Source organism: Populus alba, chromosome 8 (genome assembly GCF_005239225.2).
Source record: "Populus alba chromosome 8, ASM523922v2, whole genome shotgun sequence".
Lineage (NCBI taxonomy): Eukaryota > Viridiplantae > Streptophyta > Magnoliopsida > Malpighiales > Salicaceae > Populus > Populus alba.
In genome coordinates, this window is record NC_133291.1 from 5,454,090 (window position 1) to 5,473,099 (window position 19,010).

General features: G+C 37.2%; 2 protein-coding genes and 1 long non-coding RNA gene across 5 annotated transcripts; 1 reads left to right on the forward strand and 2 right to left on the reverse strand.

The window, feature by feature from the left end:
- Nucleotides 1-254: 254 nt before the first annotated feature.
- LOC118055886 (uncharacterized) lies at nt 255-6,575 on the reverse strand. The gene is made up of 9 exons (XM_035067909.1): nt 5,402-6,575; nt 5,007-5,248; nt 4,031-4,049; nt 3,328-3,527; nt 2,676-2,785; nt 2,480-2,578; nt 1,144-1,567; nt 894-1,021; nt 255-483 (listed from the first exon to the last, which is right to left on the reverse strand). Exons 1-8 carry the CDS (start codon nt 6,199-6,201, stop codon nt 933-935), a joined length of 1,983 nt encoding a protein of 660 aa, XP_034923800.1. The 5' UTR covers nt 6,202-6,575; the 3' UTR covers nt 255-483; nt 894-932.
- Nucleotides 6,576-9,748: 3,173 nt separating this feature from the next.
- LOC118055820 (uncharacterized) lies at nt 9,749-12,780 on the forward strand. Of its 3 annotated transcripts, none has more exons than XR_012170524.1 (3): nt 9,749-10,236; nt 10,333-10,739; nt 10,891-12,780. It is a non-coding gene; the product is annotated as an uncharacterized lncRNA (long non-coding RNA). The 3 variants fall into 3 exon arrangements; XR_012170525.1 differs by having other exon boundaries at nt 9,750-10,236; nt 10,333-10,540; XR_012170523.1 differs by having other exon boundaries at nt 9,751-10,236; nt 10,333-12,009; nt 12,162-12,780.
- An 824-nt stretch (nt 12,781-13,604) lies between these two features.
- Nucleotides 13,605-18,999, reverse strand: LOC118055819 (uncharacterized). The gene is given in 4 exon segments (XM_035067822.2): nt 13,605-15,122; nt 15,124-15,457; nt 15,628-16,067; nt 17,252-18,999. Coding segments are annotated over 4 exon segments (3,387 nt in total). The 5' UTR covers nt 18,710-18,999; the 3' UTR covers nt 13,605-13,967.
- Nucleotides 19,000-19,010: the final 11 nt, after the last annotated feature.

Genomic DNA, 19,010 nt, shown 5'->3' on the forward strand with positions numbered 1-19,010 from the left:
TCCTTCGTTAATGAAACATCCCTCTTTAGGTAGTAAGATCAATGGTGGCTAGAAATGTAAAAAATCTCCCTTAAATATAGCCAGGAAGCCTGGATTGGTCCAAGGTGGCTGGCGAGCTTCATATACTTGAAGCTTATTGTTTTCCATGCAATTGAACTATCTTTTTTCCTTCCTTCCTTCCATAGGCACACGATAAGAGCTACATTTTCTTATATTGTCTATCGCAAGCGAATAAAACCTGGATCAAAGGCCAATTTATCTCATCGACAAAACTTTATTGAGAGGGTTTCAAATGAATCGCCATCATGTATGTGAACAGTGAATTAGAGAAGCCAAAACTTTCTCGCCGCTAACAGAATATTCCTCTGCTAAAGACCATTAATATACATTGAGAATGACGTGTGGGGAAAAAACAGTGCGAGGACCAAAAAAAGGAACTATGTAAATGATCCCAGATAGGCGAGAAGGGGATTGTTTTGCAACCTGCAAAAAAAGGAGTTACATCAACAAGCAGTCTAATTCAGTTTAAGATGCTTCAGTAACACATGAGCAAAAAGAGATGCAAAAAAGGAGATTTCACATAATCTGAATTGATATTTATCCACACGATTTTCCTACATCATTTACTTTGAGATAATTTGCATGAAAAAATAGGATCAACTGCGGCCCCATGGAAATGAGCATTCTAATTTTGAAAGATAAAATTTCAAAGATCATATGACAAACAGTAAGCCAAGTCACAAATACATGGGAACTTGTTTGGCTTGGCCCTGGATGGTGGAATTCTATTGTGTCGTGGCACTTGCTCGTGGACTTCTAGACTTTAATAAAAAGCTTATATTTATTATTCTAATTCAAGCTGCAACAAAGTGGAAATGATTTTTCAGAACTACCTGATCAAACAAGCTCATAGTATGTTTTATCGAGTCAGGTCAGGGGTTGAAAAAACTTGAACCATCCATAGTGACAGCAATTAGAACTAATATGCTTGTAATCACTGCGAACCAAACTAAGATTGATCCTGCAATAACAAGTTTTCAAAAAAAGTGAATCATGAGATAAGTTAAACCAACCTTAGATATATGGTATCTTTACGAATCAAATGTTCACGTGAAGAATAATAAAGAGACAATAAAAAATTACCAGAAGAACCTTCAGAACTGTTATTACTATCTGAGGGCATTGATTCAGCATTAAGACTTGAGGCATCAATTGAAGGCTTGCTATTTCCAGTCTCAGATGCTACAATTCCTTGAAATTCCTCACTCACAATTAAAGCTGCTAGAACATCCATAAATGACTCTTTATCCCGCTCATTAGAAGAATCCCTTCTACTAGGCTCATAAATAGCATTTGAGTCATCAGAATCAGACAACTCATCATCTGAAGCACCTGTATAAACAGGCTCCACCTCATACTCGTCATCATCTTCATCCTCGACATATGCTTTATAAGTTAGTCGAAGAAGTATCTCCCCAGAAGAAGCCTTTCTGAACAATCCCCAACCTCCTTGTAAAGCCACAATCTTGTCAGTTGGTACAGTATCTTGCAGAGATCCCAGATCAACCTGTAAATGTTATTGAATTTAGAAAGCTATATTCAAGAGAAACGAAAGAATGTAACTTCAACAATTTGCAATCAAAATTTCATATGAATGCACAAATTGCTCAATAAATGCAGACAAATTACAGCATGAAGGCCAAAAAACAAAGCTCCTAGAATAAAATAAAAAAGAGAGACAATTATGGATATGGTCCCTAACACATCAAGTCCTAAATTTGCAATTACCACCTATCTGACCACTGTTCCAAAAACACAACCATGATCATCTTTACCACCACAATCACTGACTCCACATTGACCACCATCACACCATCATATCACCCCACTGCCACCATTCCATGATCACCATGCCAGCCAACTGCCATCACTGCCACCACCAATAGCACCATGATTAATCCAATCCCAGGAATCACCATGTCACCATACTGCAATGAAACATTAACTAATACCAAGACCATTAAAAATAAGTTTTTTTGTACAACAACCACCTCACATTTCTTCTCTTTACCAATACCACAATCACAAGCAGGCAGCTTCAACAGAATCTACTATGAACATCAATTCTTTCAATATAAATACTATCGTTAATTTCAGTATAAATTGAAAAGAATTTATAATATCATTACAAAGCACAGAACCAAACATATATGATTGGATATCCAGATATCAATATTCTACGCTAACTTTTTATTTATTCATTATATTTAATGTTACCTCGCTTGCTTGAGAAAAATTTCTAGGCATGCAATCTTAAGCATACAATAACCCACAGCAGAGGTTATATCTAATAAAAAAAACCTCTATATTCTTTGAGATCAGCCATTCAAACAAGAGAGCCATTCAAAGAAAACACAAAAGACAACTTTGTATTTTCACCAAAAAAAGAAGAAGAGTTTTTTGGAATAAGATAGCTTACCTCTCCAGTGCCAACAGTTAAATCTGTGAATCCAAGAGTGTCTTTCACTTGGATGTTCAATTTTTGTTTCCTGGGGTTTGCAACAAGCATATGAAAATCCTGGCCAAAGTCATAAAACACAATTACCTTAAGAAAAATGTTTCTGGAGGACAAAAAGTGTTTGTAAATACATGTAGCTTGGGAGATGGAGAATCACCTGGTTCCAAATTGGCTCACCAGGACGGCCAATCACGGTGGTTTGGCTGTTCTTTTTACTACGCATGATTTGATCTCCCAGGCTTAGAATAACATATGGGTCAGTTTTACCTGACAAACAACAGGGAATCAATGAGTACTGCATGTGCAATACAAAATGTATATGAGAATTAATCAGGGGGCATGACCGATAGCAGGCTAGGGGAAGCAACAGTACTTCGATTGTGACCCCTAACTAATAACATCAACAAAATGTGGTAATGCATGTTTAAGAGTACAAACCAATGTGATAGAATCAGAGCAAACAAAATACTGAAATACTTGTAAATAGGTTGAAAGACAAATGTATAGCAGCCCTCTGCTTTTCTTGCTAACAGAAAAACAAAGAATGGTGCTTATTCAATTATCCAAACAGGTGTCAGATACAAATCAAGTGGAAGCTTAAATCCTATGTCGATGGTGACAGAGAAAATCAGCCTAAAGGATAGGCATCCTTAGCACTCAATAATAACCTAAAGTTGAGCAAGATTTAACTACTCGAAACCGCATGCAAGAATTCTCATTGTAATACCAGTGTTGAATAATTATATTTTCTTTTTGTCTAATGCATGATAGATTTTAAGAAAACTGAAAAAGCTAGAAGTAAATTATACCAAAGAAGACATAGGAAAGGTTTCGAGCATCTACAAGAGTCACTGATAGTTCTCCAACAAAATCCTCGTTTCCTTCTTGCATTTCTCCTGATTCATTTGCAACAGGCCCAACTGCTTTTCCATTTTGAAAATCCAAAACAATCTTCTTTGGACGAACAAACAGTCGAGGCAAATCCTCAGTGAGAAGTTTTTTCAGAAACCTATGAAATTGAAATGAAACATTTAAGTTAGGGGGAGGAAAAGGCAGTAAAACCCTCAAAAAAATATGCTGCAGCTATTATGGACCTTCTACTTTGATGCATTCTACTGTCGTTATTATCAAACAAAATAAAATCTTCCTGACACATGAGAGAGCACTGGCTTCAAGCTCTGAAGATAAATTGGCTGAGGATGGCTAACAACTAAATTCAACCAACTTATTTACTGTTTCCAAAGCAAGTGTATTTGTAATAAAGCATCAAATTATTTGATTCAGGGAACACAATAATTAACAGAATGCACAGACTTTATCATTCGTAGTACATTGCATCTTCTAAAACCTAAATTACCATCTGGTTGCATTCCAAGTCATCTGACCATATTAAGTTTGAAGCTCTGTGATGACTGACTTTTCAAAGACAGACTATGTCTGGAGGCAATAATATTTCAGTAAAAAATAATACGGGGAGAACTAAAAAATGGATGGCGATAAAAGTCCACTTACAATGAGAGAACTGGAATTGCTGGTGTTGTCCGATGCATGCATAAAAGATGAGAGAAGAAGAAGGTTGCGTTAGAATTTCCAATATCAGGTGAAACAGATATTAAAATACAAGAGATAAACACATGGAACTAAAAAAGAAGAGCTTGGCAGTATGTCCACAATCTCAAATCATGTTCAGTTTTGTCAATCATCAAATATGCTTGTCAAGTTTCCATATCACTCAGGCACAAGCATTCTTTGAAAGCAAATGGGACATAATCCATGTTCTGTGTATCTTTCAAGCAGGTTTGCAAATCAATGAAATGCATTTATTTTTAAGTGGAAATGGACACTTGAAATTGATTTTTTATTTCTAAAAAAAAACAGATTTTATTCATTATTGCCTGATTCTTTTTTTATTTATTTCTGAACATCAAAAAGTGTAAGACTTGACATTTGCTTCAATACAATACTACAACCATTGGAGAGAGCATGGAATTATCTCCAAATGCAAGGAAGGATATTTTCTATTGCTAATCCTGTGCTCCTCTAGTTTCAACATGTCCTCAAAAAACCCTAGATAGGTCAATAACATGCTCGCAACTGAGACCATCAATGACCAATAAGTGTACTATAATGGCTAGCTATCCATGTAGGATTAATCAGAATGCCACAATTTCCTAGATCTCCCGGGGCCAACAAGGGAGGTGCAAATCATTTACAAGAAAAGAATGCAACTTATGCATCAATTACATTCCATCAACTGACTTTTATTCTTGACCACTTAATGAATTAGGTGCAAATCATTTACAAGAAAAGAAAGCGATTTATGCATTAATACATTCCATCGACTGGCTTTTATTCTTGACCACTTAGTGAATTAGAGCAGAATGAATCCAAATGCAAGTATTATTAAGACATAAAATAGATGAAATAGTTCCTTTATGGCCAATAAAATAGATGAAACAGCTCCTTTGGGACCATATCTATGACCTACCCATTAGATTGAACAAACGAAATGGCGACAATTCAAATTTGATCTTCGGAAGTGACACAAAAGCCCAAGAAACAGCTCCCACCCATGGCTCTGTTGGTATCAACCGCAGTTTGACCCAGAGTTCACCGTCAATGTCAAAATCTCTAACACTGACCGGCAACATAATGGGGATAATGCTAAATTTTAGCGATAGCATTAGAAGCATCCGAGCGCCACCAGTATATCTGAGACCTATTTGATACCTAAATATCATGAAAAGAGAACATAAATCAACTTTGCTTCTTAACAAAGCTGAATCTCAGCGATCATGGCAGCAAGGCTGCCGACCACGCAAAAATTCATTACAAAAATTCTGAAACATTATCATAACTGCTTCAAATAGCTAGCTAACTTACTGCAAATCATTGACGCGGCGAGAAGTTCTTCTCTCAACGTTCCTAACGGACAATGGCTCATCCCCTAGAGAGAATTGCTTGATTTCAACTCTCTCAACATAATCAGGCTTCTTCAAATCATCAATAACAGGTTGCAAAAGCCCAACAAGCCAATTCTCAAGCCCGCCTCTATAAACCTTCCATAACTTCCCTAGCACCATATTAACCCACTCAACGGACTCTTTCCTCTGCAAATCCTTCTCCAGAAACAAGGAAAAGCTGGTGGGCACTTGCGGCCACGCCCCAGCACGCTTCCCTTCCTCATTGCTTTTATCTCTCTTCCTCGAAGTCCATACCTTATCAGAAACAACACCCACAAAAAAGAAAAACACAAATAACCCAACAATATTTCTATTAATTGGAGGTGATGGTATCGGGTGTATCGCTCCCAATTGAGTCCTTAGCTTTCCCACGATAGGATCCTCTTGAAAACCAGTGAAGTTCGAAATCGATGGCTCTTGGGATAGTTCTCCGATCTCCAGTTCATTAGCAATTCGCTTGAAAACAAACCTCTTAGTCCCCTTTGAAAGCTCATCAATGTTTACATTGCTATTTCTGGTGTCGTTTGGGAAGACACAAGCATGGAAAGTTAAGAACTTTCTTCTGAAATTTTGGTGTGTGAGGTCGGTGATTGTTTTTTTCCACCTCCTTTTAGAGAAGGGAAGTGACGGGTAGTTGGTTTGATGGAAGGATTTGCATGGGCAAAGGAGAGGGAGAATTTGATAAGAACTGAAGCTTGCCGGAGAAGACTGTAAAGTCATTTAGAAAATGGAAAAAATCAGTGCCCCAGTTGTGATAAGGGCATAAGAAGGATAATTGCCTGGGAACATAGAATTGTTTTTTTTTTCAATTTATATATAATATTATTATTATTGCTAGTAAGGATTGAAAAGGAAGAGCTGGAAATGAAATCAATAAAATCTTAATCTAGAGAGTTTGGGGTAACTGAGAAGAAGAGTCGTAGTTGAAAAGTCCATGTAAAGAAATTGGAGAAGAAAAGGAAGAAGTGTTAGCAGAGGAGATTGAATTTTAATGAAATTAAGAAAAAGCGTTTCTTTCTCTGTTCGTGGGTTTGGCAAGGGAAAGCTGGTTTTCTGATTACGCAGGATTTAAGGCCTCTAAAAATGAGAAAGACGTGGACGATGCAATTGTTGCTTTTAATTGGATTTTTCCGCGCTGGTCGGAGCCGACGCGGCTAGAGTTTGTTTTTTCACTTTGACTTGTTTTTCAAACTAATTTTTTTCTTTAAACAATATTAAATTTATTTTTTAAAAAATATTTTTTTATAATGTTAATATATTAATATTAAAAAAAATATTATTATAATATATTTTTAATTACAAAATATTTTAAAAAAACATCTACTATATTATCAAATACACAATCAATACTTATTTGCTTTTCAAAATATATTTTAATATGTGTCACGTGATAGAATAATAGAAATATTAACAAAATCTCTAAATATGTGTGTTTTTCATTGTAATGATAGAATTTACTATGGATTATTACAATATAATTATTTCTTTACCCATAAGTTGAAAAACAAATGTAAGTAATATTGAGAATGTTTTGATCTTAATAATTAGTTTATTAATCATTAAAAAGTTGTTTAAGGATATAGTATTATTTTTTATTTTTTTGCATGTTAAAAATACAATTTTGTCTTTATATTTAATAATTTTTTTAGCTGTTACCCAAGGACTTTTTACTCTTTTTAAGAATATTAAAATAATTAAAATACTTATTTATCCTTTAAATAAAATAAATAAATTATTGACTTGGAATATTTTTTTTGTTTTGCACGCATTAAAATACAGTAACAATACTATTATATCTTTAAAAAAAAGTTAAAAATCAAGACTTTTTTCTTTTTTCTCGTGTTTCTGAAAGGACATCCTGATATTTTTATATTATAAAATAATTATTTTATTAAAATAAAAAAATGCTGCCGCGTCAGGATTACACATGTTAAATAGCTATTGAGATATAAAAACGTGTTTTGTTATCCATATATGATTTTCAAATAATATTTTTTTTTAAATGAAGGGATGCATTAGACAAAGGATATGGACTAGGTTTTTCTTCCAAGCATCTCACTGTTTATCTTTGCATTCAAATAAGGATCATTGACTATGATTGCCTTTATTTTCAATGCTGAGTGTAAAAGCAAGAATCTTCAAATATATCTCAAGATTGAATATTATGATTATTAATATAATAGCTACTAAAAATTTATATAATTGTTAAATTGAAAGCCCGTGGGATTAGTCGAGGTATATACAAATTAGTCCAGACAACCACGTTAATAAAAAAGAAAAGGAAGAATCATCAAATATATATTAGATTTAATAAAAAAAAATTAATAAAAAGACGAGGATTGAATGATAATATATATGTATATATATTGTTATCTTAGAAATTAATTATTTTATACTATGATTACATATATTTTTTATCATGATTTTAATTAACGAGTGAGAAAATTAACATTCTAAGCTAGTTTTAGGAAAAATACTTGTTATAAACTAGAGTGAAAAATAGTGTTTTATATTCATTGCTAGCCTCAAAATCATCAACCAAAACTAAGCTAAGGCTGACATGTGCATGTGTAATAAAAACCAAGTCACTGGGGACCTAGAAATTGTTAGCGAAAACTGTATTACTGTTGATCCAGAAAGTGTCAGCGAAAACTGAGTGACTATAGACCAATAAATCATCACTAAACATTGAGTGACGGTTGTCATGTGGAATTGACAGGGAAATGTAATTCACGGTTGATACTTGAAATCAATAGCGAAAACAGAGTCATCGTCGACGAATGGAATCGTTAGGAAAATCTGCGTCATTACTGAACCAGAAATCATAAGCAAAAACTGAGTCACTGTACACTTAGAAAATCATCACTTAAACCTCAATGACTGGTGAAGTATGGAATCGCCAGCGAAAAAATTCAATGATAATGCTTTGAATCATTAGTGAAAACTAATTCATGAGTAACGCATAGAGCCGTCAAAAACACCATGTCACAACTAACATCGAAATCGTCAGCGAAAATTGAGTTACAGCTGACACATGGAATCGTTAACAAAAATTATGTCACTGGTGACTCAAAAATAGTCAGCAAAAACTGAGTCATTATAGACTGAGAAATCATCATTGAAAATTGAGTGGTGGCTGACTAATGGAATCGAAAGCGAAAACTAATTCACAGTTGACACTTGAAATCAACAACAAAAATAGAGTCATCGTTGAGGTTTGAAATCGTGAGCGAAAACTGCGTCACTGCTGATACAAAAATCGGCATTGAAAATTGAGTCATTGTAAACTAAGAAATCGTCATTGAAAACTGAGTCACTGTAGACTGAGAAATCGTCATTGAAAATTAAGTGACGGCTGACGTATGGAATTGGCAGCGAAAACTAATTCACGGTTGACGCTTGAAATCAAAATCGAAAATAGAGTCATCATTGATGCACGGAAGCATTAGTGAAAACTGCGTCGTTACCGAATCAAAAATCATTAGCGAAAACTAGGTCACTGTAGACTAATCGTCATTGAAAACTCAGTGACGATTGACGTATGGAATCGACAGAGAAATCAAATCCGCAACTAACGCTTTAAATCAGCAGTGAAAATTAATTCACAGCTGACGTATGGAATCATCTAAAACACTATGTCACCGTTAACCTTGAAATCGTCAAACAAAACTGAGTTGACGCTGACACGTGTAATGGATAACGAAAACCAACTCACTTGAGACCCAAAAATAGTCGGCAAAAACTGCGTCATTGTTGATTCAGAAATAGTTATTGAGAACTGAGTCACTGTAGATTAAGAAATCACCATTGAAAATTGAGTGACGCCTGACGAATGGAGTCGACAACGAAAATTGGCTTCAAGGGGGCAATTTTTTTTTTTAAAAAATGGCATTGCATGTTTAAACCCAGAACTATGTCATTGCTCGTTTAAAAAAAGAAAAAAGAAATTTTTTAAAAACTCTCATAGTACTTATGCAGGAAATTTGACAGTGGAAGTCCAGGCTGAAGCATCTGTGAACACAACTTTCTCCTCGCCTCGCAGGTTCGTCGTGTTCATGCATGTATTCAAACCCAATGCGTTGTCTATCTCTCGATAGAAATCAAAAAACGACGACTGACATCTCGTTTCTCTCTGTAATCGATACAATGCACCATGCTATTCTCTCAATATTCATTGAACACGTGACACGTTCCTATAAAAATCTTATCCAGTTCTTCAAATTTTGCATGCTAATCGATTTATAATTCATATTCAAAGTTGAGCGCTGAGAACTCCTGGCATGTGAAGTCACGGGAGAAGACACTGGAAGCGTGAAGATTTCAACGCACAGCTTGAACAGATAAAAGGATAAAAACAAAGGCAATGGAAGAAGATAAATACTAAATAGCTGCTTTTCACACGCACTTTAGGGAAATAAAAATAAAAAAAGGTTCAAACGCGTCCTCCTCCATATATCTACCATATACATAATTTTTCAAATATCATATCAATTATACGTTACGTTTTTCAGCAGTTATCTATTACTTTTCAAAGCAAATTTAAAACTTGAAAATAATTAAAAATATATTTTTATAATAATTAACAGTTGTTTTTATCATTGATGTTTTTTATAAAATTATTTTTTAAAAATAAAAATGTTTCCGCTCCTTTCGTCTCCGCTCCTGCCTATTATCACCCTCTATTCCATACAAAGGAAATAGAATCAGGGTTTTGCATTTGTTATTTTAATCCCGCCTAGTTCCACTCTCTCAAAGGTGATTCTTATCTCTCCTTTTGATCTCGTCAAAGTTAACAAGAAAACCATTCACTCATTTTGTATTTGAATTCGTACTCGCTTCTTTACTCTGTAGATAAAATAATGGAATCGCCAGCTTGGTAACCGCGACGAGAAGTAAAGCCTCCGCCAACTTCCACTGAAGCCGGAGTCGCAGCAGATGCTCCTCCATTGGAGAATTCAGCTGGTAACAATGCAAGCAGCAGCTGTTCAATTCCGGCGCCGACAATCTTGGACCTTGTTAGGTTACAGTGTAGTTTGACAAGGATATTGAATGCTGTTAGGTATAATTATAGTTGAATGGACTGATATGTAGGACATAGAGGACTTTCCTGGAGAGAATGACATGGAAATTTAAAAAACTTACTTGGACAAGATGAACTGAGAAGTTGTTTTGGGTAAAAGATTGAGTGTATAACTTAGTCATATTGGAAGAAAGTAAACCAGCATAAGCAATGCTTTACGCCTCTAGGGTGGAATATGGTTAGTTTTTGCATATCGACCGCATAGCTGAGGCACTGAATCTATGCAGGGATGATTCTGTGTTTTTTAAAATCAATTAATGCATATCCATGCTATATGTTCAAATTTTGACATATAGCCTTGTATTGATGTTATTTTGTGCTAATTTTAGGTCAAGGATAGTCTAAGGAACGACCCATGATACCAATCTGTAAAGCATGAGGATAGAGAGGTTTTCTTCAATGAGTATTTGTCTGAAGTAAAAGCTGCAGAGGGGAAAGCAGAGCGAGATGCAAGGGGCAAAAGGGAGGAACAGGTATAAATTATTGGCTTTGCACATATTGGAAACTGCTCTCTGTCATGCTTGACTACAATCTCTGTAATTATTGCAACTGCTGTTTGACTGCATTTTGCTTTTGGAACAAGGAAAAGTTTCAAATCTATGAATCTGGGTTGTTGTTTAAATAGTACCCTAACAAGACAATGAATCGCCCAGTTTTTATTGATCCATTGACACCAATTGCAAAGACAAAAGAATTTGATTTGTATTATCAAGAAATTAAATATCCATGTGCTTCGCCCTCTGCATGTGTTGTATAGATTGTCACATATTTGTATCTCAGGCCACTGGAAATATTTGAGTTATGATCTTATCAAATAATGCAAAATTGATTATGAACTTCAAGTATATACCATGTGCAAAATCATTTTTCTGCTCAAGAAGCTGCAATTAAGCCGCTAGTTGTGGCTGGTCTGGAAATTTGTTTTTGTAACTAGTGATAGTGTAAAATCAGCTGCGAAAATGATCCAAATAAGTAAATTAGAAGGAAAAGGAAGTATAATTGTTTTTCCCAGCGGTGTACAAATTTTTTCAAAGATCTGTTAGCTGAAGTTATAATTGCTGAAGCAGCAACCCAGAAGACAGAAGACGGGAAAACAGTCCTTGATTCATGGTCAACTGCTAAACGTCTTCTGAAGCCTGATCCTAGGTATAACAAGATGCCTCGAAAAGAGAGGGAAACTTTGTGGCGTCGATATGCGGAGGAGATGTTTAGAAAGCAAAAGTCTTCACCGGATCAGAAGGAAGATAGGCATACAGATGCTAAAAATAGAAGCTCTAATGATTCTGGAAGATATCAATCAGGATCGAGGAGAACACATGACAGAACATAGCCTATTGATTTTTGGATAAGCTCGTTTTAGTCTCTCTCTCTCTCTCTCTCTATATATATATATATATATATATAGTACCCAACCTAAGATCTCTGCAGTGGCTGACAACGAAACGCAGGTGATAGGATTTTCTCCTTTTCTATTTTTTGCGTTTTGATAAAATCTAAGGAGATCGCCTTGGAGCTCCGAATAACGGATGATGCCATCAATCCCTTGGGTTGTGATTATATGAAGTTTGAACCCGGTTGGAACGATCTTCTGATTTTGCAGATGGTTCGCCCACCATCTATCCCTCCTGTGACATCCGGTGAACGGAGGGGCTCTTCCGTCATTCGACTCCACATAATACTCCAGTCATTTAGACCATCCGCGTCACGAGATGTCTTTTAGACTCCACTGTGATTCGTCCGTTCAAGGTGGCGTCTAGAATCCTTGGTACTAAACCTTAAACAAGGAAACATTTGAGGGTTCCATGTAGCATTTGCTGCTCCAGGTACCCATATTATTTCCTATTACTTCACTAGAATTCTCTTGAAGTGCCCATCCTATAACAAATTTAGATCCTCCCGGTTTAATAATTAGGGGACCATTGTGACGCTTCCGTAGCCTAGAAGCTATTTCAGCTTTCAAGCCACCAAACCCAGTTTAAGTAGGCAGATAAAAATGAAATAGCAAGCTGATCTTCCAATAAAATGGCAATTTGGTCATTTTTGTTGCACGTTTTTGGCCAATATTCCATGCAGAGTTTGGATTTTAGAAGACCGACAACCTGAATGGCAGACAATGGCATGGGAGGAGAGGCATAAATATATGGTGATGTTTATAGCTTTGGCATTCTCCTATAAGAGATATTTTCCGGGAAGAGGCGGACGGATGGCATGTTTGAAGATGGTCTGGACCTTCACAACTTCGTTAAGATGGCTTTGCCTGGACAAGTGGAAAGAAGAGATCCTATACTTCTACGAGGAGGAGATTAGGAGGCGAGCATGAGCATCAACAACAACAACAAACACAACCGCAAACAATTATGCGAGCAAGCAAATCGTGTGAGATAGCTTGACTTCAATATTTGAAATCGGGGTTGCTGTTATGTGGAAATGCCCTGGGAGAGAGAAGACATTGCAGATCCCTTGGTCGAGTTGCTCCACATGGGGAGCAAGTATCCTTGGATAACATTGCTGGTATAATTGCAGCTGAGAGTCATCCTGTTGTCAAGGGAAACGACATCATCTACCATATAATTTTGAGATTTGGGTTCGCTGTAATCGACCGTCAAAGTGTTGATAATGGAACAAACACATCAGTGTTATTGACAATTCACTTCCCACTGCAGAGCTCCCTGTCTCTACACACACGCACACTAATAAGCAGCGCTCCTCTTTCAATATAGATACTTGCTGGCTGGCAAGTTCAACATACTTATACTCCTGTAGAGATTATTGGACCTAGAGAACATTAATAAATGATAATTAATCTTCTAACTGATAAAACATCCCCTGCATGATTAATTCCATAGCTTGCGTTAAAAATTAAAAGTTCAACATACCTCAACAAAATTTTCTCTTCAGAAGTATTCTGACTCCGGGAAAGGGATACTCCCTTTTCGCTTTCCGTATTGTGGAGTTTACAGTATTGTCAGGATGGAGAACATAGAGAAATACTGCTATTAAGCTCCATTAACAACTAAAAAAATCTTCTTTACTCCTATAATAAAAGAATGTCTACTGAAATTTTTTTTTATTAGTTTGCTTTACAAATCAAGTACAAACTTGCAGATTTGCCAAAGAGATGAATACTATCCAAAAATCCATCCTTATATTTCCGATACACTAACGCGGTTAAAAAACGAGGGCTCTCTTGCAGCGTATTTACAGAACAGTTTGTTTTTTGGGTGCCAAAAAATTACCCTTCTTTGTGCAAAACAATCCATAGAAAGAATTAAGAACAAAATGCAAATGATCTCACGGCAGCCACAGAAGTGGTAGATGAGGAAATTTAGATGAGACCTAATCCCTGAGCAGAAGAGGGGGATCTACCTCTGTGCAGAAATACTCTATTAGGAAAAACCTTTCATCTCTATGCCAAAAACAAACCCTCCAGATAATCATCAACATAAGCTAAGCATGGCCAGTAATCAGTTCTAATTCGGACCAAGGTTGAAAGATCACTTACTTCCATTTGGAGAAGGAGATGGAACCTTGGTGGAAGAAATATCAATACAAGAAAGCAGCCCATGTTTCTTTTACTAGTATTTATTGAACTTCCACTCTCATCGTCTTCACCATAGGTAAGGTGAAGGGGACCTCTTTCTAAACCAGTAACTGACGTGGTGCTTTCAAGAAAGGAATCCGATGCAGAATCCTTCCATATGATGTTGCAGATTATTCCCCCGTCCTTCACCATGTTAACAAGTGGTTCACCAATCACACTAACAACAAAGGGTGCCAGATACTGCTCAGTGGCCCTGATCAGAGAGTCTGCAGGAACTTCAAGTAGCTTGACTGATCGGGTTCCGCTGATTGCTGCAACACCCTTCTGCCCCTTTAATTGGAATGTCTCCCGCCCTATGTTGGAAGGAGCACCACACGCCTCCCAGAGAGCATTGAATAACTGGGAATAATAAGCAGGTATCTCATCCTCTGCAATGTCAGATGGGATAATAGCCTTGAGAAACATGTCCTCTATACCTACAGTGATACTTTGAAGTTGACCACGGATGACCTGACCATTTTCTGCATTTGCTTCAATGGAAACATCAACTAGACCAGGAGTTGGTTCCTGTGGTTCCAAATCAATTGTTACAGGAGCTCTGAAGCTTTCCTCTTCTCTGGCACCATTTTCTATGGGAACAATGTCTAGTGAAACACTCTGGCCAGAAATATCATCATTCCTGGGAGGTTCCCCAAGAAGACAAGGTATGCGATATGATGGGATAGATCCATATGGTGCTGAGGATGAAAATTTAAGGACAGTTGCATATATGGCAGGAAGACCATCTACTCCATCCAACTGACTAGTAGGTGAATTGTCTCCCCATATATGATTGAAAGGCTCAGATTCAAATCTCAAATGGCAGGATATTCTAACCTTAAACCCAGGCATGTGCCTAAAATCAGGAATACATGAGAAATGCCTCCTTAATATTTCTAAGATCTCCGAAATTTTTGAATCCATTACGCGTAATGGCTCCTGAGACTGATAGATTCTTTCATTTTCTGGGACAGTCAGCAAAATTGTCATTGTCATTGTCATTCAGATCTCTTATGTCAACCAAAGGTTCACTATCCCTTATGCTCTCTAGATAACCAGCTTTAGAACTCCCATCACCCAAAGGTAACAAGGACAAGGACCAGGTTTGCTTAACAAGCAGTGGTTTTGTTCGCTCAATGTGAATGTAGGCTGAGATGTTCCTAGATTTCTTGAGATTCTGATAATGCTGTCGAGGAGAGTGAACATTGAAGAAAGAACTGGAATGTGAGGATGGAGAAATACCGAGTTGCTCCCCCAGGTTCAGTATGTCTCGAAGCTTCACTCCTGGTATACAGATCAGCATTCGCAGGTAGATCCTATAAAAAGCCATGGTTAAAGAAGAAAAGTCAATGACAACTGATTATAATAGGTAATTATCTCCAAACAGATCCATATAGTTAACAGAGCCAGATTTTGATTATTTTACATGGAAAGAGTCTGTCAAACTGAAACAACACTGAAATGCAAGCAATTTCTCTGGTCATACCTTGCATTGTCACGAACCTCCAAATCAGGGAAATATAGACATGTAAAAGCAAGAAGGCGAGATAACCCAAGGAACAATCTAGAGCTATGGTGGTGCATCAGCATAGTTCGGCAAATGCCAAGAACTTTACTTCCCCGGGACCAAGTTTTCAGCCCTGTATCAGGGCCATGTTTCTCCACAAGAAAAACCATAAACTTGTCAAGTAGGTCCAACAATCCCCTGGGAGGTATTGTACTGTTTTCTGCAATTCTGTCAAATATTGGCAGGTAAGAAGACAACTTATAGTTTATTTTGACTTTCGGAAGCAGAAGCTCATCAACTGTCTGAAGCAAGCGCTCTCCCAGCCAGCGATGCTTTTGACAGCCTAACAAGCGATCAGTGTAAGAAACAATGACAGGGACCAATCTCTGAAACTGCAATGTCATGTCCACTAGCATCCCCTAAACAGAAGAAATTTGGAAACATCATCATTATGAGAGAAAAAACAGCTTGTGGCCAAACTCCATCCACCCCACTTCTGAAACCACACCCCATAGACTCAAGAAATCAGGCAAGACACTTCACAATGTTCCTTGTAAATAGTGAGAAAAATGCTTTAAAAGATGAGAAATTTAGGCCCCGTCTGTTTCCACATTAAACAAGACCCAGGATATGAATTCCTTATTATTTCTATTGGGAAATAAACAGGCATTTAAAGTATTATAAAACCTAATCTACAAAAATCAACGATACCTAGCCTATATTCTTCAAGGTGACATGCTGCTCAGTGCAACAAGTTTGTTCTTGCCCTTAGTTGCACGCTGAACCTTCAAAATTGGGGTGGAGATTGAAATATATCTCCTTTAATCCCAAACATGTGGCAGGAATCTTGATAGTTATATCCAAGATAATAGAATACGTAGGAAAAGGAAGCTTATCAAAGCAGACCACAGAACATGCTTTTTGATGGAATTGAAAATTTAGAAATGTAAATTTTAACATTTATAGCAGATTATTTAAGGACTAAACTACAAGTAAATAACATTGTGAATTTACCTTTTGGTCCAGCATTTTATTTCCAAGTGTTTAATGTATAGCAAAGCTTACAGGATATTACCGTGTAATCCCCAATGAAAAACTCTTACAAGGTTTATAGAAATTCTTATCAGTCATTTTTCAAAGATGGCACTATAAACTTGGAATAGCAGCTCCAAAAAGGCAAGAACATGAAGCCAATTTTTTCTCCTTTGTCATTCAGATTCCATGTTTTCAACAGTGTTTATTCCCACTCAACTATCCTTCCACAACTTGTGCAATCGAATATGATCTAGCTACATGTAAAAACAGCATTCTATAAACATGCCTCTGAGAATGCAGTTCCCTATGCTCTCTGATCCTCAACTCTGTTTAAAACTAGCACACCGAGCATAAGTCAGAAACATATTTTCAGTTATAGCCCATTGTTTTTCCACGTCAGACTTCATAATATAAAGAATGAAGAAAGTTTTTAGCAAATGCTAAAGGAAGACATACCAAACTCAAAGACAACTGACTTCGTAAATTATATTGTGATTCTGCTACATCTATTCAGATAAAGTAACAATTAGAATGAAATTTCAGCAAAAAGAAGAATAAAATAAAGTACCTGCAAGGTATGGAAGATGGTAGAGTCCATGAGTGTTCTGGTGGTGGAAGGATCACTGTCAGAATGAGATGAGGCACCTATCAAGAACTTGTGAAATGCACGGAAAGCCACGGCAGTTTCTGTACTCCAAGGAGGCAACCATTTGAAAGCCGAAACAGAAACCAGACCATCTTCAAACAGCTTAGCAGCAGATTTCCCAATACCCACCTCCTCACCGGAAAAACTCTCAAGTTTCAACCTATCAAGACATATAGAGTAGAAGGCAAGTAAATCCAGCTTCAACGCTTTCAATGAAAGTGGATCAAACACGGCTGGATAAAACCTCAGACCCAACTCAAAAATTGACTTATATTTCCCAACCTCTCCACTGAACATCAATTTACTTAACAACCCCAACAACCAATGAAGAGCAAGCAATCTAAAAACCAAATAATGGTGTGTCTCCTTCGAAATCAACAGCAATCGAGAAAAAATCTCTCCCTCTTGTCCATCAAACACATCCAGAAAACGAGAATACATCGTCAAAACAACATGACACGACAAAGGATCAAACGAATAAATCATCCAAAAAAACTGCACTTTCAACATCGACGCTTGCAACTCCAAAGCTACAGCCATAGGCATTACCATCCCTAAAAACTCCATCATCCCACTAGGTGTCAAAACCTGCGGAGACTCCAATAAAAAGGCCATAGCTCTCCTCAACTCCTTGTAATTCAACCCCACAACCACCTCTTTACTCCCAATCCCATTCTCATCCCCACCAGACAAAACCCATTGCGGCACGTTAAACGGAACTAGAGGCACCGAAGTATTCAATATCGAAACATTCAACTTGGTATTAACAATATTAAAAACAACACTAGTAAACAACAACAGGTAAGATTGGCAAGCATGACTTCTTTCATTCTGACACAAACTCCATAAATGCCCGCCAATATTAGACAACAAGCACGGCCAACATTTCTCCAATTCCCTCAAACACTCGCACGCAATCGCGCGTGATTGCCTATCCATGCTGTGATTTGGCCTGTTAATGACCAACACTAGAAGCTCAACCAAACCCTCAATGAACCGCGGGTGAAATTTCTCGAGCGCGTTTACGGTTACGAAAATCGAAGTGGTGCTTACCATGAATTGTTCTTTTAAATAATACGAGATGGTTACGCCGTCGAGGGGTGATTGTATAACGGATCGGAGAGATTCGAGGAGGCGATTGAGATGCGTTTCGTGGGTGAAAAACGTTTCGGAGAATTCTTCGAGGAGGAGAAGGAGAGGAAGCTTGAGAGGGAAGTCTTTTTTGAGGAGAGAAGTGAAGGCTTGGTCGAGGATAGATTGGAGTAGGTGCGGTGCAGTCCATTTGTGGTGGCGTGGACCGCCTTGTTGGAAATCCTCGATTAGGGATTCCCAGTCTTGAGAAGAGAGAGGTTTGGGAAGTGGTTTATCTGGTGGATTCATCGTGGATTTAGACAAATGCTAAAACGGAATTATGAATTTGATTGATCTTTTCTCATGATCTGTGAAGTTCCAGAGGGGAAGAAGAAGACGAAGAAGAGGAAGAAGAGGGAAGCATCCGTTATGGAATTTGAGGGATGTATGGGCCAATCAATGCCCAATGCTCCCTGCAGCTTGAAAGAATCCAGAATTATCTGTCTTAGCTGTAGGGCCGGCCCAAATTCTTGTCCCTCTCGCCTGCGATTCACCCGGTGATCCGTTCATTTTTCTTTTTTCATTGTTAAAGTTTAACCTTTCCCTTTTT